Source organism: Theobroma cacao, chromosome 10, assembly GCF_000208745.1.
Source record: "Theobroma cacao cultivar B97-61/B2 chromosome 10, Criollo_cocoa_genome_V2, whole genome shotgun sequence".
In the NCBI taxonomy this organism is placed as follows: domain Eukaryota; kingdom Viridiplantae; phylum Streptophyta; class Magnoliopsida; order Malvales; family Malvaceae; genus Theobroma; species Theobroma cacao.
In genome coordinates, this window is record NC_030859.1 from 1,835,648 (window position 1) to 1,856,368 (window position 20,721).

Sequence of the window (20,721 nt, forward strand, 5' to 3'; positions counted from 1 at the left end):
ATAAAATATTATGAATATATATAATTGTATAAATATATTATATATACATATATTTAATTTATACATAAACATTACTATAATTTATAATAAACTTTATTTATATGATTACACTTAATAACTTTATTAGTTATCACTTTAGATTTTATAACATATTATTTATAATTAGTTATTATTTATACAAACTTTGATATAAAACATTATAACATATAAATTATATAATTAATTTCATATATATATAATTATGGATGAAGTTTATAATTTTTAATATTATAATTGGCAAAATAAATAGTGATAAAACTTTGGTCCATTGGTCCAAAATCAGACCAACTTTACCAATTCTATGTTTGGTCGGTTTTGTCTTTTTTTATATTTGGTCGATTTTTTAAAAATGATTGGTCCATTTAGTCCTTAAGTATAGTAGACCAAACCACCCAATCCACCAGTTTGCTCACCCTTAACCAAATAGAGGCAAAGCAAAAAGGACAGCACGGATTTTATTTAAATAAGATATAATAAATTATTCAAAAAAATTTAAATAAATTTTTATTTTTATCATATTTAATCAAATTCTTTATTTTGAGTCCAATATGAATTAATGGTAAACTAATTGCCATTTTATATATACATGATACCGATATGACATTGATGTCAGTTGTGAAAAAATGTTATATCAGCATGTCCACGTTATTATTAATTATGATATGTGAACGTCACATGACATAAAATGATAAATAATATTTGAATTGTTTAAATAATTCGATAGTGTTTTTTAGATATTATATCTTTATATAAACCTTGTGATAATTAAAGAAAAAAAAAAGCAAAAGAGTGTCATAAGAGATTGATATTCACTTAAGCATACAATTAGGTTTAGACTTGATAATTTTGGATACGGTATGTTAATACGACATGGGAAGACATGGGGTTAAATAAGTTTGGATTTAGCTTTAACATGTTCCGTGTTTGACACGTTTAAGATATAAAAATTTTCGTATCTTAACGTGTCAAATACGAGTAACGCATTTAATTAATCGTGTTTAGACGTGTATATGTAATACGTTTATCAAGTTGTTAAAAATTAATAATCCAAGATTATTTTAACCTTACTTAAATAATTTTAAACAATTATTTTAATTTTTTTTTAAATTTTGGAAAGATAATAATGTAATTATATCATGTATAAACTTTAATTTTGAACATTTGTTTTGTTATATTTGATGTTATTATTATTTTGTTTTGTTATAATTATTGATTTTAAATTTAAATAATATTATTATAGTTAATTATAAATTTTTTAATTTAATTGTGTTAAATGTATTAATTGTTTTATTAATCATGTCGTGTCGTATATTGATGTGTTTAACGAATGTGTTAATTGTGTCGTGTCGTGTTACACGGTTATTAAATATATACGTGTACGCGTTTTAGATTTAAAACATGAATATTATTTGTGTGGTGTTCGTATTTAATCTTAATGTGTTTCATATCTGACACGTTTAAGACACGAAAACATGAATTGTCAGATCTGATTAAAGTAATGGTATTTAATTAATAATAATTACATTTATGAATGGATTAAGGGTATTAATTATGTGATTAAAGAATGCAAAGGCCAAAGAGACAGATCACGTGACTCTCGTACCAAAGCATTATAAAAGACCGAACAGCATCACATGTATGCAAGTGTATGTCTTTATACATTGTATGATAAAGATTAGGCAAAGCTGACATTTCCCCACATAATTAAAAGCTTAATATTGCTTTTGCTACCATATTAAAATAATCAAAAGGCAAACTCATCGACCCCAGATTTAGGTTGTTAATTAAAATTTGCTGTTTCTATGTTAAAGTGTGTGGGATAATTTAATTAGCTAGACTGGTCCATGTTTTGGCCAAAATTTTCCTTCAAATAATTTATTAATTTATTTAAAGGTAATTGATGGCCTTTTATTTTTTTATAATGTTTTAAAAGTGAATTATAAGATTTTTTTAAATAATTAAAACTTTATCCATCAAAACAAATTGTAAAAATTTAAAGAAATATATTTCAATACATCAAAGGTTATTATTATTATTATTATTATAAGATTTTATTTCGATGATCACTTGTAAATTAAAGAAATTTATGCACAAGTGTTACTGTTATGGATCTTACATCAATAAGAAATGAGATAAATTTCGGGTTTATAAGTAAATGTCATCTTTCACCTATTATATATGTCTTTTTATGTTGAAATGTGAGCTCGTGAACATGTTATAAGAGTTTATCAAACTTTTTACTAATGTGGGACTTCTTGAAAGATACAACATTGAGTTAAATTCGAATCAAGGTGGGTTTTCCCTCCCCTATAAGTGAAAGAGTATATGCAAAGAGAGAATTACACAATCAAGTGAGTAAAATATAACGTATTTTACATTAGTAAAAGATGCATGTGACATTACCATTTTGTCTTGAATCTTACTAGTAAAAGAAAATAAAAAAAATAAAGAAAGATTAACAATTTGTATATCGCTCAACATTAAAATAAGAGAAAATTGTGATAAATAACTTTTCTCATAAGCTCAATTCAAAAATATAATTTTTTATAATTTAAATTATTTTTAGTCAATTTTTTACATGACTTGACAATAATACCCTTTAAATAACTTCAGATAAATTAAAATGGTTTCAGTTTTCTCTATCCCGCCATCCAAATAAAAATTACAAAATTAAATCTCGATTTTTCTCTCTAGTCAAATGCTGTTTATCTCGCCATTCAAAGAACATAGATGACATCAAGCTCTTTCCTATTCTGTTTTATTTTTGTAGATGGTGGATCTTGGGGTTCTCAAGGGCAATGAACAATGATTTTGCTCTTCTATGGTGATTGTAGGCAGTATGATGAATGTGGTAACTGGATGCTTTCTAGTGATGATTTGCTTTGAAAGGTGTGCGGCAATGGAGATGTCTGTGTTGATGAGTTGGATCGGATTGGTTAAGATGATGGGCTCCTAGAGAAGGAATAGCTAAAGCATGTTTGATGAGTTTTATGATGGTTCACGGTTTTATTGTGTTTGAGATTGGGATGATTGTTAAGCATCTTTATTGGGGATTTTGATTTTTTTTATGGGATTTTGAGTTGAAATTGTTAAAGGAATATTTTGTAGAGGAAGTATATTTTATTTTTGTATAAGGGGAGTGAGCAAGACCCTCTTGATAGAGATATATTTTGTCTTGCTTTAGAGGGTTATGGAGTTTTGTAACCTATCTTTTATGAATTGCACAATTTCATGGCTTAGTAAAAAAAAAAAAGTATACGTTTTAGGTTCTTGAGTTTATTAGTTTATTCATAGAACCCCAAAGTTAAGGAGTTGAATTGATTAGACTAGTTTTTAAGTATTACGAGACTAGTTTTTAGGTAATTGCGTGACTTAATCACTATGTGACTGATTTTTGGTATTATGTGATTGGTTTTAGGCATTGCGTGACTGATTTTTAGGCATTGCGTTACTAGTTTTTAAGCAATGCTTAAGTCACACAATCCCTTACTAACTAGTCACGCAATATATATCAACTAGTCACACAATGCTATATCAACTAGTCACACAATACTTAAAAACTAGTCACGTAATGTCCAAAGTCAGTCACATAATGCCTAAAAACTAGTCACGTAATATCTAAAGTCAGTCACGCAATATCCAAAGTCAATCATGAATGCCCAAAAACTAGCAAAACTACTGAATTCCATTTAACAAGATCAACAACTTCAAACGATACACAATATTCCATTTAACAACATAATTAATGAATATGCCTACTTGACAAAGAATGCTCAAAATGTTCAAAGGTTTTTCTTCATATATAAAAGTTCACTCCAAAATGCTTAAAAATGCTCGAAACGCTCAAAGATTTTCCTTGTGTATCAAAAACTTCTCTAAAATGCTCAAAATGCTTAAACATTTTTCTTTATGATAAGGAATACTCCAGAGATAAATAGTCTGATGAGAAAAACTCAAAGAATATGAGTCGGTTTGAGGCGCAAACCTAAACATACTTGACCTGTTAATAAGTTTCGGGTTGAGACGCGGAACCAAATAAATGAGTTTGTTTCATTAAGGGTAATTTTAGCCAAATTTTAATTCTCTTGATTAAAAACAGTTAAAATTATGAGAAGATCTATTATCAGAAACACTTTATACATGAGGCCCATTTAAAAAAAATCCTTAAAATAAAGGTTTTTTTTTCTTTGAATTGAATATAACAATTTTCTCCATGGTCTCCTAGTTTTAATTTAGCCGTGCAACTCCATAAATAATAGTTTGGCAACCATTAGAAAGGTATGGAAGTGTATAGCGCTGTAAAATTCAAATCGAATCGAAGAATCACATCAAACCAAACTAAATCGAATTAAGTTTTAATTTTTTTAATTTGGTTAGTTCGGTATCTGATTATTTAGGTTAATTAAGTTCGATTAAAATGGTTTAATCGGTTCGATTTTTGATTTTAAATTTTCTCAACTAAAATAACCGAAATAACCTAATTGAGTAATATTTCAAAAAAATAACTGAGTTTTGAGTTCAAAAAACCAACCAGAATTTTTCATTTATTACTTAAATAAAAAACAAAATAAAAGAAAATCTAAAAAATTAAAAAACAAAATAAAAATAATGTCAACATGAGATCTTGTAAAAAAATGTCACATTCTCACAATTTTTTCCCTTAGAATCAAATCAATCAAAGTAATTTAGTGTTTGATTTTATGGTTATTAAACTACTTCTGTTCAATTTTGATTTTTTGAGAAGAAGAGTTCGATTTTTTCAATTTTGAAATTTTCAAAACCGATTTTACCGAATTAACTATTCACACAACCCTAGAAGTGTAGATATTGCCATGAATTTTTTTTCCTTTCTAATTCATATTCCCACTTCCCAACTATTTTTCTATTAAAAATATTGTTTCAAAATATCTCCAATTATTATATTTTTAATCCTATGATTTAAGTCTGAATTTGTTTCCTCTATTATCTGAATTACATGATTTTAGTCATTTATCCAAATTTTAATGAGTATAATCCTTACACTTTTATTACTTGATAACATTATTAACCTATTTGTAATTAGATTTGGTCACCCAATTTTTTTTGTTTATAACGTGATATACTAATCAAAATGTTTTTAAGCATGCGACAAATTTTAATACAAAAGCTTTCACTTTTAATAAAAATACTAAAGTTTTAGATTTTTTAAAAATAATTATTATTTAAGTAAAATAATAAATTAAAATTATTAATCTGTTTTAATATATTAAGTCATTATCAAAGTGTCACATCATTGAAATTAAAAGTAAAATTTTAGCATTATTATCCATTATTTTTAAATCTGACTTTTAATAAAAGTGTGTTGACGAAATTCATTAAATTCGAGATAGAGAAACTAAAACCAAATTTCAATAAAAAAGTATTTATAATGTAATTTTTATTAATTTTATATAAAAAAGTCCAGCTATTGGGAAAAAGTTGAAAATATCTTCCTACATTCTTTTTGTTACATGAGAAAATACTTTTCTTATGCCTATTTTGGTCTTTTCATATAATATGATGGTGTTATAAACGTAAATGACCAGTTGGCCTGGTCTAAAAGAGTTAAAATGGGACCCAACTCCTACGCCACGTGTAGTAGTTCCATTGACTGAGATATTTGAAGACGATTGGCTACGTATCAACATCACTGTATATTATTCTGATTTATTAGATTTCCTATAAATTTTGTAAAGGGCTTGAAAGTTGAAATTAATTTATGTAATTTAAAAACAAATTATCATTATTTTTTAAAAGGGCATAAATTACTTTAATTAAAATTTTTAATAAGTAAAATTAAAAGGGCTCGTCCTACTTAATCATAAAAAAATTCAAAATTCATAATGACTCAAGTTTAAGTACGACTTAATAACTTTTCAAATTTAAATTATGTAATCTATCAAAATTTAAATTTAAATTATTAATATTAATTAATTTTAATTTTTAACAATAACATTTATATTAAATGTGAAATAAGATATCACGGTTTTATCTACTCAAATTCTTGATACTCATCAAGATCACACATTATAGTTATAATCGACCCTTATTTTGTAAAAATAAGATCCTATGAAACAATTTTACATTTTTCTTTAGAGAGGGATATTTGGTTGTTGATAATAAAAAAACTACAAATTACCTCTAAATTTTCAGAGAAAATTTCTTGTTAAGGATTTAGAATTTTTTTTTCTATGAAGCCAAACACAGTTAAGACGACTCAATCTTTATAACTAAATTATACATAAAAACAACGTGCTTAATTAATTAAGCAATAAATTGAAATAAATAAAAAAACGTGTCCTTTTTAATTTATGGATTGAATTTTTGAAATTCTTGAGAAAAAAATAAAACTGTTAAAAATAAAAAACCCAGTAATTAAATTTTAATTGCTTGGAGTTAAAACCCTAAAAAGTCTGCCTTGTAAGAATAAAGTTCTTTCTCCCCCTAGGATTAATCATTGCCGTCATTCCTTTTCATCCAACGGCTCAGATCTCTCCACCGGTTTAGCTTATCACTCTTTTTTTTTTTACACTTCACTTGCTCTCTGTTTCTCTTCTCTGTTCTGTGCTTTCTGTCTCGATATGGCAAAAGCCTCCACCTTCAAACGCCAACTCTCTTGTTCAGTTCCAATCTGATTACTATATTTGTCGTTTTTTTCCCCTTAATTTTGTAAATACATCTGTAAATTTGCAAGAAATCATGTTTCAAAGAAAAAAAATATAAAAAGCTTGATTATTTTGTTTTGCTTTGTTTTTTTAATAAAATTCGAGGAAATGGGTTTCTAGTTTTGATCACGAAACTTTAACTTTGGAGCCTTTTTAGCAAAACCCGTTTATTTTTTTTATCAATCTTAAGCTGATACCCAGCCTTAAGTTTTCATCTCTTTCTCTTTCTCTTTTTTATTTTTTGTTTTTGATCGCAAAAAACCAGAACCTTCGAGGCTTTGAAGCAAAACCCATTTCATGTTATATCAATCTTAAGCTGATTCCCAGTTCAAGTTTCAATACTTGAGGTTAATGGGTTCTTAGTTTCGATCACAGAAATCAAAGCTTTTGAGCCTGTGGAAAACCCATTTTCAACATATCAATTTTGAGCTGATCATCATCTTCAAAGATGATGTCTATGCTGAAAAACCCAGATTTCACTGAGGACTTAGGGAAGCTTATTAGGGACCAAAAGCATCAAGATGGGGCAACCGACAGTATATCGAGTGATCTAGAGAAGGAACTGAACATTTATAGAAGTGGCTCAGCTCCTCCTACTGTGGAAGGTTCATTGAACTCAATTGGTGGCTTATTTAACAGTAAAGGTGGAATCTTGAGTGAGGAGGAGCTCAGGGCTGATCCAGCCTATGTGAACTACTATTATTCCAATGGGAATCTGAACCCAAGATTGCCTCCTCCACTGTTGTCAAGGGAGGATTGGAGGTTTGCTCAGAGGTTGCAAGGAGGGAATGGGAATAATGGGAACAATGGGAGCGATGAGAATAGGTCACTTTTTGCGGTGCAGCCAGGGTTTGGAGAGGAGGAGGAGAATGGTGGTGGTGGTAGTGGGGTAAAGTGGGGAGGAGGAGATGGGTTGATAGGGCTGCCTGGGTTGGGGGGTCTGGGAACTAGGCAGAAGAGCATTGCTGAGATCTTTCAGGTGATGACTCGGTATATTTTGACACTGTTTTTGAGTTTATTGTGGATTGATAGTGTTTGCTTCAGTTTGATTTTGATAAGGTTTAGTACAGTTTCAGAGTTGTCAATGTTGTTCTGGTTTCTTTTCTTGAAATTAGTGATGTTTTAGTATGTTGTAACTAGGTGTTTTGATTGGAAGTTGAGTGTTTTGAACTGAATAATCTGTGCTTTATGCAAAATACGTTACGGGTTACCTACTTGAACCTTTGGTTATTTGCAGTGTGTAATGTTTATTTTATGATGGTGCTTTTTTGGCAGAATAATTTGTCAGGCTTGACATTGGACATCTGTGCTTTGACAATTGGCTTTTTCAATAATGCTTCATATTTTTTACCTTTTTCTTTGGGTTTGTTAAATTTTGTTTATTTTTTAGTGAAAATCCTGTAATATCAAAGAAGTTGCAATAAGTCTGCTTTTGAAACTGCGAATGGGAATGATTCACCTATTCTTTTGCTTATGTTTGCTATTAAGTGCTGCATATTGGTTGGGTTGTCCCTTGTATGGCTAGCTTCTGTCAGGATGTTTGCCTATCAAATATTGTTGTATGATGTGCATTGAAGGTTGTTCCTGTCACTATCTTATAAGAAGAGAAAGAGTTAACAGCATAATTTCCATTGGCTTTTTGTGGGATGACAGTTGTGCCTTGGATCAGTAATGTGGTGGAAAGTGATTGGCACCCTGGACTGTTGAGGCATTGAGTGGGAAATAAACTTCCTACACTGGGATAACCTTTCAAAATTTTCTAATTTAATCATGGTTGTAATTAATGTGGCATTGAGGGTCAAATTATTTTAACTTCTACTGCATAGTTGGGAAGATGGTTGTAATTAATGTGGCATTGAGGGTCAAATTATTTTAACTTCTACTGTGTATTTGGAAAGTTTCATTAGTTGCTTTGTAATGGCTTGTAGCCTGTAAGATCTAGTTGAAATACTAATTCCACTTTTAGATCCTTCCTGCAGATGTTGTTATGTAACACATGTTTGCATTAAGTAAATGTGTGATAGCAACCCTAAGCATATAGTTCTATCCGGTATAATGTGATTGTGACCTTTGCTTTGTTGAACAACAAATTAACAAAGAATCTTGTTGCTTTCTTTTTTTCCATTTTGGGTACATAATTTTTTGGAAGTAAGAATTCATAATGTCTTTTTATAATGGTCTTCTTTAAATTTACTTCTTGAACATATGGTATTTGCATGTTTTATTTTGTGCATTTCATAATGTACACTTGTGCGTGTGGTTATTGGCTTTCATTGATGCTGCTCTAAAACTGTATATTTCCACTCTCCCTGTCATTCTCCCTTTCTTTTGCTATTAGCTTTATTGTTTAATTTTGAAATGTAGGATGATATAAATCATGTAACGAATGCCTCAAGGCACCCATCTCGTCCAGCTAGCCGCAATGCATTTGATGATGGAAATGGAAGTTCTGAAGCCCAATTTGCTAATCTGCATCATGAATTAACATCTGTTGATGCTTTACGCTTTAGTGCAAATAAACCAGGAATGCCTTCAGTCCAAAATGTTGGTTCCTCAGCTTCTCATACTTATGCTTCTGCTTTGGGTCTATCCTTGTCAAGAAGTACCACCCCTGATCCTCAACTTGCAGCTAGGGCTCCTAGTCCTCGCATTCCACCCATTGGTGGCCGGTCTAGTTCCATGGACAAAAGAAGTGTGACCGGTTCAAATTCATTCAATGGTGTCAGTTCCAACAGTTTTAATGGTATCTCAGCAAGTGTGGGTGAGTCTGCAGAGCTAGTTGCTGCTTTGTCTGGCTTGAATCTGTCAACAAATGGTGTGATAGATAAAGAGAATCATTCACGGTCACAGGCTCATCATGGAATTGATGACAACCAGAATCTCATCAATCGACAGGTTGATCAGAAGCATATCAAACAAAATTCATACCTGAATAAGTTGGAACCTGAACATTTTCATTCACATTCTATTGCTCAGTCTGCTAAAGGACCCTATTTGAATATGGGTAAAAGCAGTGGAGTTGGTATGGACTTTAAGAAGTCTTCTTTAATGGCTGATGGACAGGTTGAACTCCGTAAATCTGCTAACTCATACTCGAAGGGATCTTCTACACCCACAGTCAATGGTGCAGGAAGTCCTCCGAACCACCAGAATCTGGATAACATGAATTCTCCATTTCCAAACTATGGCTTAAGTGGCTTCTCTATAAATCCTTCATCACCCCCCATGATGGGAAACCAACTTGGGACTGGTTCTTTGCCACCTTTATTTGAAAATGTTGCTGCTCTGTCTGCAATGGGAGGAACTGGCTTGGAATCTAGAGCACTGGCAGGAGGTTTGGCTATGAATCCAAATTTGATGGCTGCAGCAGTGGAACTGCAGAATCTTAGTAGATTGGGAAACCATAATTCAGGAAATGCTCTCCAAGCACCACTCTTGGACCCATTGTATCTTCAGTACTTGAGATCAAATGAATTAGCTGCTGCACAGGTTGCAGCTCTCAATGATGCCATGGTTGATAGGGAGTACAGTGGTAATTCATACATGGATTTGCTTGGTATTCAAAAAGCTTACTTAGGGGCACTTCTTTCACCACAGAAATCATACTATGGAAATCCTGCGCTTGCTCTTGGCATGTCATATCCTGGAAGTCCCCTAGCAGGTCCCCTTTTTCCAAACTCTGCTGTAGGGTCTGGAAGTCCTGTCCGACACAGTGAGCGAAACATGCGCTTTGCTTCTGGGTTGAGGAATGTGCCTGGTGGAGTCATGGGGGCTTGGCATTCAGAAGCTGCTGGTAACTTGGATGAAAGTTTTGCATCCTCTTTGCTAGATGAATTTAAAAGCAACAAAACTAAATGTTTTGAACTTTCAGAAATTGCAGGTCATGTTGTTGAGTTCAGGTAAATTCTAGTTAAACTCCTTTCCACTTGTTGTGGACTTCTAAAGGTTTAGTGCATTTGCTAACTACCTTATATAAGCAGTGCCGATCAGTATGGGAGTCGATTTATTCAGCAGAAACTTGAGACAGCCACAATAGAAGAGAAAAATATGGTTTTCCATGAAATCATGCCCCAAGCACTTTCTTTAATGACTGATGTGTTTGGTAATTATGTGATTCAAAAGGTATTTTGCATTGAGTATCAAAATTTCTTATGACATGCTTATGAGGTTTAAGTATGTTTCTTTCTTCTTCTTTGACTCTTTTTGCGATAATTTGTGCAATCATCTTGCAAAATCTGTACCAAAAGCTCATCAACTGATTTCTTTATCCGCGGATACAGTTTTTTGAGCATGGATCTGCATCCCAAATAAGAGAACTGGCTGACCAGCTGACTGGGCATGTGTTGACGCTTAGCCTTCAAATGTATGGCTGTCGAGTGATTCAGAAGGTGGATTTCCCGGACAGTTACTCTTGTTGTGGTTATTTTTTATTTCATATAAAACTTGTTCTTCCAGCTGGAGCTGAATCTTTCATTTTCCAAAAATCTATGGAATGGTTAATTCATACGAGCATTAATTGCATGTGGCTTGACCTGCACAATGATGCATATTATATTAAATTATAGGCATTGCTGTATAAAATTTAATGATTGTTTTAAGACAGAATGGCTGTTTCATTACGATGCTGTTTGAATCTATGCTGTTATATTTGACATTGCAATGGAACTAAAGCTTTTGCATGTATTGCTCTTTGATCTGCTATTCAGGCTATAGAGGTTGTTGAGCTAGACCAGAAGACTAGAATGGTCAAAGAGCTTGATGGACATGTTATGCGCTGTGTACGTGATCAAAACGGGAACCATGTTATCCAGAAGTGTATAGAATGCGTACCTGAAGATGCTATTCAGTTTATTGTTTCAACATTTTACGATCAAGTTGTGACACTATCCACTCATCCATATGGTTGTCGAGTGATTCAGGTTTAAAGACTTTGTGTTGCTAATTTAACATATGTTTTTCATTTGGGTATCATGGCCTGGGACAAATAAATTCAAATGTTCTGACTTCGTAATGGTACATATGTTTTGTTACAGAGAGTCCTAGAGCATTGTCATGAAGCAAAAACCCAACATATAATGATGGATGAGATTTTGCAGTCTGTTTGCATGTTGGCTCAAGACCAATATGGGAATTATGTTGTACAGGTTTGTCATTTATTTTGGCTGCTCTTTACCTTGTCCTTGTAGCTTCATTTGGTTCTGTATTATCTTGTAAATGGTTCTTTTGAGAGAGCAATTCCTTTTCTAGTTTGTATTTAAAATTATATTGATTATAGAAAAATCTATTCTTATGATACCACGATGATGGGCGAAGTTGCATCCCATGGTTGATTAGAAAATATCTAACTTATGGAAATTTGTTGTAAGTATGCTGTCAGATCTGTTGATTAAGGTAAAAATTTATATGCATTACAATAAGCTGCATTTTGCGTTTCTGGTCTTTCCTTCCGAAATAAAAGTTGAATGGACAGGCTTAGTGGTCCTAGTTGATGTTCATAAGTTATCCTCTTAACTACTTGTGTCAATTATAGAATGCTGGACAAGTTCTAGCTGGAGAGCTTGAAGTAGTTTACAAACCCCCAATGCACACACATTGGAATCTGTACCCGCAATGTTATTGTTTTAAAGCATCAGATGGAATCTACTTGCAGCCATTGCTTCTGTGCCTTTTAGCCTGTCTTGTTTGTCTTGTGTTCAGAATTGAGCTAAAGATCTTTCCCTCTTTCTGCCCCTTACATGTCTGTATTTGGTTGTTCCGGATCATCTTCTTCTGACTGCTTGCTTCTAATAATATTACAGCATGTTCTGGAGCATGGGAAACCACATGAGCGCTCTGCAATAATCAAGAAACTAACTGGGCAGATAGTTCAAATGAGCCAGCAGAAGTTTGCATCTAATGTTATAGAAAAGTGTTTAACTTTTGGAACTCCTGTAGAACGCCAAAACCTGGTCGATGAGATGCTTGGTTCCACTGATGAAAATGAGCCCCTTCAGGTTTGTGATTCACCATTTGTGGCCATTTGTTGACTAAACTGAAAAGCATTAATGCATGTTCATTTTCTGCTTTTGCTATTGTTTTATATTTTAGACCCTTGTTTCCCTGCGCTGTCCATGGAGATATCATGGTTCCCGATGATACAAACTTGGGGTTTTGTAGGTTATCTCTCATGAGGCTGCATAAGAATAATGTTGAGAATATGGCATCTTTTCTCAAGTCGATGGTTCTTTTATTTCTATTTTTTAACAGGAACTTACTAGGTTTCTGTGTTTGTAAAAACAATTTGAAGGACAGTGATGTTTCTGTTAACTTTTCAATGCTTTTACATGTTCTAGCTTTGCTTCACGGTTTCTCAACTTTCTTCTCCTTAATTTGGTTTTTGTTTATTCTTGTTAGGTGATGATGAAAGATCAGTTTGCAAACTATGTTGTACAGAAAGTGCTGGAAACCTGTGATGACCAGCAGCTTGAATTAATTCTCAACCGAATAAAGGTTCACTTGAATGCTTTGAAGAAGTATACTTACGGGAAGCACATAGTTGCACGTGTAGAGAAACTTGTTGCAGCTGGAGGTAATTGCATTTGATTTCTCTTGTTCCATAAGGTTTTGGCTGATTTCTTTTGTTGCATTGCGTTGGCTGATTGTTGAAAACATGAGTCATGTGCCATATAGAAATTTGTTTTAACCATTTGAATGGCTTTTCGGATGCCCGGGCTTTCTTGTCTTCAGCCAAATAGCATTGTGAAGTAGAACTTTGTATATATGCTTTTTCTCCCTTTGTTTTTGTAATTATTTGTGGGTAAACAACACTTGCACACCTGTTATTTTGGGTTTGATAGAAATCGACCTTGGTGGTTTCATTTTTGACCCTTACATACTTCACATGGAGTTCATAGTTGGAGACTTCTAGGTTTTTCCACAATGCTACTGTCTTTGTTGTTTGTTAAAGTACCAGCAATTACTCTTGCCCCTATTAGAACTGCAGTCTTTGATACCCAACTGTTGGAAATAGCGTGCTGATAACGGTGCTTCATCTTTTGCAGAGCGGAGGATCAGCATTCTGACTCCAAACCCGGCAGCTTAGATGGTGTAGGAAATGAACTTGTTGTACAGCTAACTGGGGTTAGTATGAGCGCCTCTCTCTTTCTTCTTTCTTTTTCATGTCTAATGACAGCCCCGTCTATTTTTTTGGGATAGATGGGAGCTGGTTGAAAATAAATATTGTCGGTTGTACTTAAAACTGTACATTGTAGTTGGAGGATATACCTAGAATCAGGTTAGCTGAGGCTCAGATGGTGAACAAGCTGAGGCCTTTATCTGCAGAGGAGATAAAAAGTTATTGTACACGTTTTAAGGTTGTAAAAAGGGAGCAGGTAGTAAATTTGTGATCATGACTGTACAAATTTATCAGGTTGAGAGAGCCTTTGTGTTTAGGAGTCTGGAATTTTTCTTCTGTATGGAATTATCTTTTTCCTGATTTAATGAACTTTTCCCATACCGTGATGTGTGTCATGTTTGAGCTAGTATTGATATCCTGGCTCAATTTACGAGTTTTTTTTTTTCTCTTGCTAAATTGTTCTTTAGTATACAGAGCTACCTTTGTTTTGTTTCTCAGATACTATCAAAATCACTTGCTCAAGTAAAATTTTTAAGTATAATGGAGAACTGATGACAGGAGACATCACATACAACTATTTTGAAGAGAGTTTAGTTTACAGGAGGTGAGAAAGAGAATCAGTTGCTTTCTAGTTTCACAAACTCAATGTGAGCTTTTCCCTCCGATTTCCTTTCCAATGTATACCTCAGGTAATCAACATACTTGATTTTTCTATACATCCTAGGACATTGGTGATCATCCACCATTGATTCCAAGTGACGAATTTCCAGTTCATCATCTGGAAACATAGCAGTTGCAACCGAAAATCTTGCCTTTTTGTCATTTGTGATAGCTCTGTGCTAAATGCTTCTATACATCCCGTTGCTTAGAATCTGAAAAATGAAACCCCAAACAAACGAATCATAAAGGTAGCTCATGACAAAAAAAAAAAGGAAAATGTTGTCAGTCAGAAAGACAATGATCAAGCACTTTAGCAATGCCCAAAGACAGCAGAACTTTTTAACAACCAAGAACCTCCATAACGTGGCCAACATTTACTACAATAGCATTTGGAATCGGTTTAACAAGAAACCATCTATGTTTGTGCTTGATTTGGAGACCAGGAATGTCATCATCTTGCAGAAGTAAGGTTATTATATCTGAATCAGAGTGAGGGCTAATACCAACAACAAGATCAGGCCTTGAGCAAGGTGGGTAGTAGTTCATCCGCATGGCTTGTTTGGTCTTGCCATAAAACCTTTTCAGGCCCTCTCCAGCCATGCCCATCAGTAGTGATATGTTGGCACAGATCTCATCAGCAACCTTCTGCACTTCTCGAGTACTTATCCACTGCCTCCCTGAGAAAGGAGAAATGAAAATGCATAATAGAGAGTGCAATTCAGATGAAGCCTAGTCCTGGTGATTGCAAGAAGTGCATTCAAATTATTCAGGATTGCATGTATGCTCATCAGCTCATGTTTATGCCTATGCGTTTTTATATTTCTTGTCAGAATTTTTTATGGGATCTTCTTATCCTCTTGCAGAGAAGACTGCTATTTCCACGGTGGATTTGCTTGATATTTTTGTACATAACCAGCACAGAGAAAGAATACATACTTGAAACCTGGTAATGAGTCAGGCCAGAACTTAAGGTTCCTGATCTCAGGTGGGAGTGTAATTAAGAGTACTATGTCACACCAATCGAGCTTCTGCTCATCTGAGACTACATAGGCTTGCCCATATCCCTGAATATCATTTTCTGGCGTTGCATACTTCTTTTTTTCTTCTGGTGAAAGTTCAAAGAAAGCAGCCACGGCTGCCTTCATCTTATAAAGGGCTTCCTCTGCCACCCCATGATTTATTATCTGTCAAAAATGGCATTCGAATTCATTATTCCAACAGCAGAAGACGAGAAAACTTTCATTTGCTAGATTTACCAGAAAAAATCCCCACTCCTTGCAAGCAAGGTCTAATTTCCTTCTTTCATCTTCCTCACCTTTGGCTAACAAGGAAAAATCTATGACTAGAATTTCGACAGAAGCCGGTGAGATATCAGAAATCAATTGCCTGTCCTTGTGTTCTTGTATGTATCTTTCAGGAACTGATTCAGGATCATTCCTGACTATCTCCTGGATGCTTGGTACTGGCAAAAATTAGCCCAACCAGATACCCCATCTTCCTGAGAACCTCCATTTTCAACTTTTGGATCCATTTCTACCTACTCAAAGTCTCTGCTCCGAGACTTCCAGATATATCTGTATCAGTTAACAAGATTGCCACTGTTGACTTGAAGGATACTTCTTTAATTCAAGGAACCTTTCAGGACATTTTGGCGTTTTGCTTCAGATGGACGGGCCATTTTGTTAGATAAATATAGAATTAGAAAACTTCCAGTATGCAATCTTAGGGGTTATACACTGATGGAATTAATAGGCTACAAAAAAAGTGCAAGTTGGATTAATAAAATCTCTATGTTCTGATCTATTTCATTGATTAAAGAATCACTAAACTTATAATTAATTTGATTTTCAGTGAAAAAAGGTTGTCATATGAAGATTCAAAAATATGTTTTAATCTCTAATGAGGACTAAAGAAATGTTAGGATGTAAAATTATTCAGTAATATAAATGGTTTTTTTTTTTTTTTTAACTTAACCTGGTGCATTTCCTTCTCAGAAAATTGGCAGGGCTTCCCGGATCATTTTCCAAGAAAATAAAGCATTGGCAACTTATGCTAAGGTATGAAAACATGTGATGAGCCATGGAAGAACTGTTAAAATAAGGCAAATTATTGGCTAGGAAGAAAGCAGGGTTGGTATGCCCTAGTCTGAGATCAACAGAGTTCTCTGCTTAGGTTTCTGCATCACTAAAACAAGAACAAATTTATAGGAATATCAAACCAAGCAACCATTACAAGAACTTATACATGATTTAGGTCAAATGTGTGGAGTGTCGAAATCATATACAGGTTTAGCATTCATTCCAAATCAAACTTGTACAGATTATTTGAGCCATATAGGAGTAAAACATATGGTTATGACATTTTTCTAATTTACTGGCCTGCACATATGCAGCTAGTAATCTGGAAATGAAGAACTCAGTTTGGATTATTTGTTATCTAACTTCACAATATCAGTGTGAGCTTTTCCCTCCATTCTCCTATTTAAAACTTGCCTGAGATAATCAACGTACTCAATTTTTCGGTACATTCTAGGGCGATGCAGTTCATCCACCATTGATTCAAGTGGACCAATTTCTTGCTCTTCATCTGGAAACACAAACGTTGCTATTGATATTCTCTCTTTTTTCTCATTTGTTATGGCTCTGTGCTCAATGCTTTTGTACACGCCATTGCTCAGAATCTGACAGAGAAAAAAAAAGAAAGAAATACAAGCTACCTTTTGAATTTTTCTCATAGAAAATTGTCACTCAGAAGTTTAACTTCAAAAATTTAGGAAGAATATGAACTACCTCAATAGCATCACCAATGTTCACTACTAGAGAATTTGGAATTGGCTTAACATCAACCCATGATTCTTCATGTTTAATTTGGAGGGCAGTGACTTCATCATCTTGCAAAAGCAAGGTTAATGCACTTCCATCAGAATGGGGACTAATGCCTAGAACAAGATCTGGCCTCGGACAAGAAGGGTAATAGTTCATTCTTATTCCTTGTTTCAGCTCTCCTAGCAACTCTAGTAAACCATCTCTATCCAGCCCCATCAATACTGATAAATTAGCATAGATCTCTGCAGCAACCTTCTGTAATTCTGTCGAGTACTGATCCACTGCTTCTCTGTGGAAAGAATTATAAGAAAAGAATAACGCAACATAGAAAAGAATTGAATTACAAACTGGTACTGCACGAAGTGCCTTATTATTAGGATTCTGTTATTGCCACAATTTACTTTAGCATCTTGTTGGCCTGTTGAAGATATTAGAGTGCTATTTCTTTGGTGGATTGCTGCTGGATATTGATATATGTCAAGAGCACGAGAAAAATAGGTATTTACTTGAAACCTGGGGAAGTGACTGGCCAGAACTTGAAATTTCTCTTTTCAGTGGGAAGAGTGATTAAGAATATAATGTCATTCCAATCAAGTTTCTGCTCCTCTGAGACAACATACGCTTGCCCATATCCTTGAAGATCATTGGCAGCCATTGCATACTTCTTTTTTTCTTGGAGTGGAAGTTCAAAGAATGCTGCAACAGCTGTCTTCATCTTGTGCAAGACCTCCTTTGCCATCCCATGATTTGTTATCTGTAAAAATAGCATTGAAATCTTTGTTTCACTAAAGCAAAAGACCAGGCTACACACGGGGTTCGTTGACCCAGATTTACCTGAAAAAATCCCCACTCCTTGCAAGCAAGGTGTAGCTTCCTTCTTTCATTTTCATCTCCCTTGGCTAACAAGGAGAAATCCAAGACTGGAATGTCAAGTGAAGCATGCAAATTCTCAGAAACTTGTGGCCTGTCCTTGTGTTCTTGGATGTATCTATCTGGAACTGAATTAGAATCATTCCTCACTATCTCCTGGATGCTTGGCACTGGCAAAGACCTGCCCCAACCCAAATTCCCATCTTCCTGGATACCCCCACTTTCAACTTTCAGTTCCATCTCGTAGTTACTAAAAAATTTTACAAGAAAATCGCCTTCTAAGCTAAAGAGAATCAGGCTTTCTCCTTCCAGGCAAATGTTGGACTTATCCTTCTCGTTTGACTGGCTAATTCATAGTGTTGATTAAAAATGCAATGATTTTTTCAAGTGTCCTTGGCGTTTATTAGGTGTTGCTCATTGTTTTCGTCTATATCCGAAGATTAGGATGAGGAAATTTATGAGGTTGACTTTTGTTCTCTTTGTGGTTGGGTGAGAGGACAGGAGAAAAGGATTGTTTGGATGTAATTGATTCATATCCTTCTCATGGAAATAAATTTCCGGGGTCCTCTTACTACTGTACATTCATGACTTTGGAGTTTGATGGTGTCTTCTACTTTAAGAAATTGGAGATCTTTCTGTTCTAACTGTAGGCCATAGTTTTTACCATAATGAAGAAATAACAAACTTACACAAATATTTTATTAAGTCACACTCATAGAGAGTTGAAATTGTTTTATATTTGCTCTTAATCAGCCCCTCAAGCATCATTGCATACATAAGCAAACAGTATAAAAATGACATTGTTCATATCTTATTGCCAGTACATTGTCCGTTTTAATGCACTTGAATAATATTTTTTTTAAAAAAATCGTGAATTATTTTAGAAAAATTTAAATAAATTTTTATTCTTTTATTACATGTAATCAATTCTTTATACTTTTGTTTTGAGTCAAATAAACTGTTATAACTAATTGTTGATTAATTATTGTTAATCAAAGTGCTACTTGTCATCCTATATCACGAGGTATTGACATGATATATTAATATGTTATAATAAAATCACAACATAACATGTTGATGTGATATAATGATAACGTCATGCGGTATCTTCTACCTTTCATGTTAATGACATATCAATGTAAGACTTTAATTTTAACTAATGACAATTATTCAACTATTAATGATAATGATTTGTTTAATTCAAAATAAAAATATATGGATGTGATTAAACGTAACAAAACAATAAATGTTTATTTGAATTTTTTTTAATAATTCAGAGGTTTTTGTTGAATATCATGTCTATTTTATAACCTCACGTGATATGTGTACCATACCAGGACAACAAAAGACTGGAGAATTATGTGTCTAATTAGTAGACGAAAGAGAAATACCTACATGAGCTATTCACTGTATGACTCCCATTAAACATGAGCTGACATGCGCACGTGGGAATGGAATCACAGCCTCATTCCCTTCTCTCTTTAAGAGATGGTAATGGTATAATGGATTCAGCTGACTTTAATGTCTCTCTATGCAAAATAGAGCTAATCAAATTACGGTGCTGGGATAGAAGGCAAGAGTTGTTTGGATTTAGTTTGATGCATGTTCTTCTCAGAAATATATTAGTAGGGTCCCCTTAGTATCACTTGTCATGATAAACCGCACAAAAGCCATGGGTAAAAAACTTGGTAAAATTGCATAGCTGAGTAAGTTCTTATTATGTTATTGACTTTGTAATTTGATGATATCTCATATGTTAAGCATGTCTCTCATATTTCTTGCAGTCAGTTCTCAGAGAAATAGATCAGTAGGGTTCCCTTGGTACCATTTGTCAAGATAAACCTGTTAAAATTGCATAACTGAGTAAATTCCTATTATGTTATTGAGTTTGTAATTTGATGGTATCTCATATTTGAAGTACATGTCTCTCATGTTTCTTGCAGTCACTTCTCGGAATTCAAGTCAGGAGTACTAGGTGGGATACTCTGATATTTCATTGGATAATCCCCCCCAACTTGAAATTGTTTAATCTGTTTTTCCAGTAAAAGAAAAGGTTGGTAGGTGAAGATTCAAGATTTAATCTCTAATGAGAACAGACATGTAAATCGATTTTACTAAGAATTTTCTTTTCTCACAGAGAAATTAGTATACATGCATGGCCACTTATGCTCTGAAGTTTAAAACATGAGATGAACCATGGAAAGCCATCGAATAATTCTTTCCAATGCTGATTAATGGTTAGAAAAGGCAGGTCTGCTCCTCTTGGAGTGATGATTATGATGGCGTTACTTGAGATGGTGCGTCCCTACGCGGTTGATGGGTAGTGGAAGTGCTATTGGTTGGTCTCCCTTTGCTTGATTGTTGTGGTCTTTGATGATGCGGGTACTGTGTCACTGTTGGGTGTTATCTTTTCATGGTCCAGCAGCTTTTTGAGCCTAAACGACATGGCTCTTAGCATCAAATGACCCAAGTTCAATTATTGATTCAGCAGCTTTTTTAGCTTAAACCACGTGGTTCTAAAAAATTTAAA

General features: G+C 33.7%; 2 protein-coding genes and 1 pseudogene across 3 annotated transcripts; 1 reads left to right on the plus strand and 2 right to left on the minus strand.

The window, feature by feature from the left end:
* LOC18586050 (pumilio homolog 1) lies at positions 6,600–14,219 on the plus strand. Of its 2 annotated transcripts, XM_007009192.2 has the most exons (10): positions 6,600–7,701; positions 9,087–10,621; positions 10,703–10,844; positions 11,003–11,110; positions 11,429–11,641; positions 11,756–11,866; positions 12,521–12,715; positions 13,116–13,290; positions 13,763–13,841; positions 13,973–14,219. In XM_007009192.2, the coding sequence occupies exons 1-9, from the start codon at positions 7,171–7,173 to the stop codon at positions 13,801–13,803; spliced, it is 3,051 nt and encodes a 1,016-aa protein (XP_007009254.2). In that variant the 5' UTR covers positions 6,600–7,170; the 3' UTR covers positions 13,804–13,841; positions 13,973–14,219. The 2 variants fall into 2 exon arrangements, with proteins under 2 accessions (XP_007009254.2, XP_017984739.1); XM_018129250.1 differs by having other exon boundaries at positions 13,763–14,219.
* Positions 14,339–16,403, minus strand: LOC18586051 (annotated as a pseudogene).
* On the minus strand, positions 16,678–18,601 carry LOC18586052 (protein SRG1). The gene is made up of 4 exons (XM_007009197.2): positions 18,156–18,601; positions 17,828–18,075; positions 17,286–17,610; positions 16,678–17,176 (listed from the first exon to the last, which is right to left on the minus strand). Exons 1-4 carry the CDS (start codon positions 18,429–18,431, stop codon positions 16,922–16,924), a joined length of 1,104 nt encoding a protein of 367 aa, XP_007009259.1. The 5' UTR covers positions 18,432–18,601; the 3' UTR covers positions 16,678–16,921.

Coding starts and splice junctions, on each gene's coding strand:
- LOC18586052 (XM_007009197.2), bottom strand. CDS start 18,431: ATGGAACTGAAAGTTGAAAGTGGGGGTATCCAGGAAGATGGGAATTTG. Junction 17,611..17,827: donor GTCACTTCCCCAGGTTTCAA/GTAAATACCTAT, acceptor TTCTTTCCACAG/AGAAGCAGTGGATCAGTACT. Junction 17,177..17,285: donor ACATTGGTGATGCTATTGAG/GTAGTTCATATT, acceptor TTTCTCTGTCAG/ATTCTGAGCAATGGCGTGTA.
- LOC18586050 (XM_018129250.1), top strand. CDS start 7,171: ATGATGTCTATGCTGAAAAACCCAGATTTCACTGAGGACTTAGGGAAG. Junction 11,867..12,520: donor ATGGGAATTATGTTGTACAG/GTTTGTCATTTA, acceptor ATAATATTACAG/CATGTTCTGGAGCATGGGAA. Junction 12,716..13,115: donor ATGAAAATGAGCCCCTTCAG/GTTTGTGATTCA, acceptor TATTCTTGTTAG/GTGATGATGAAAGATCAGTT.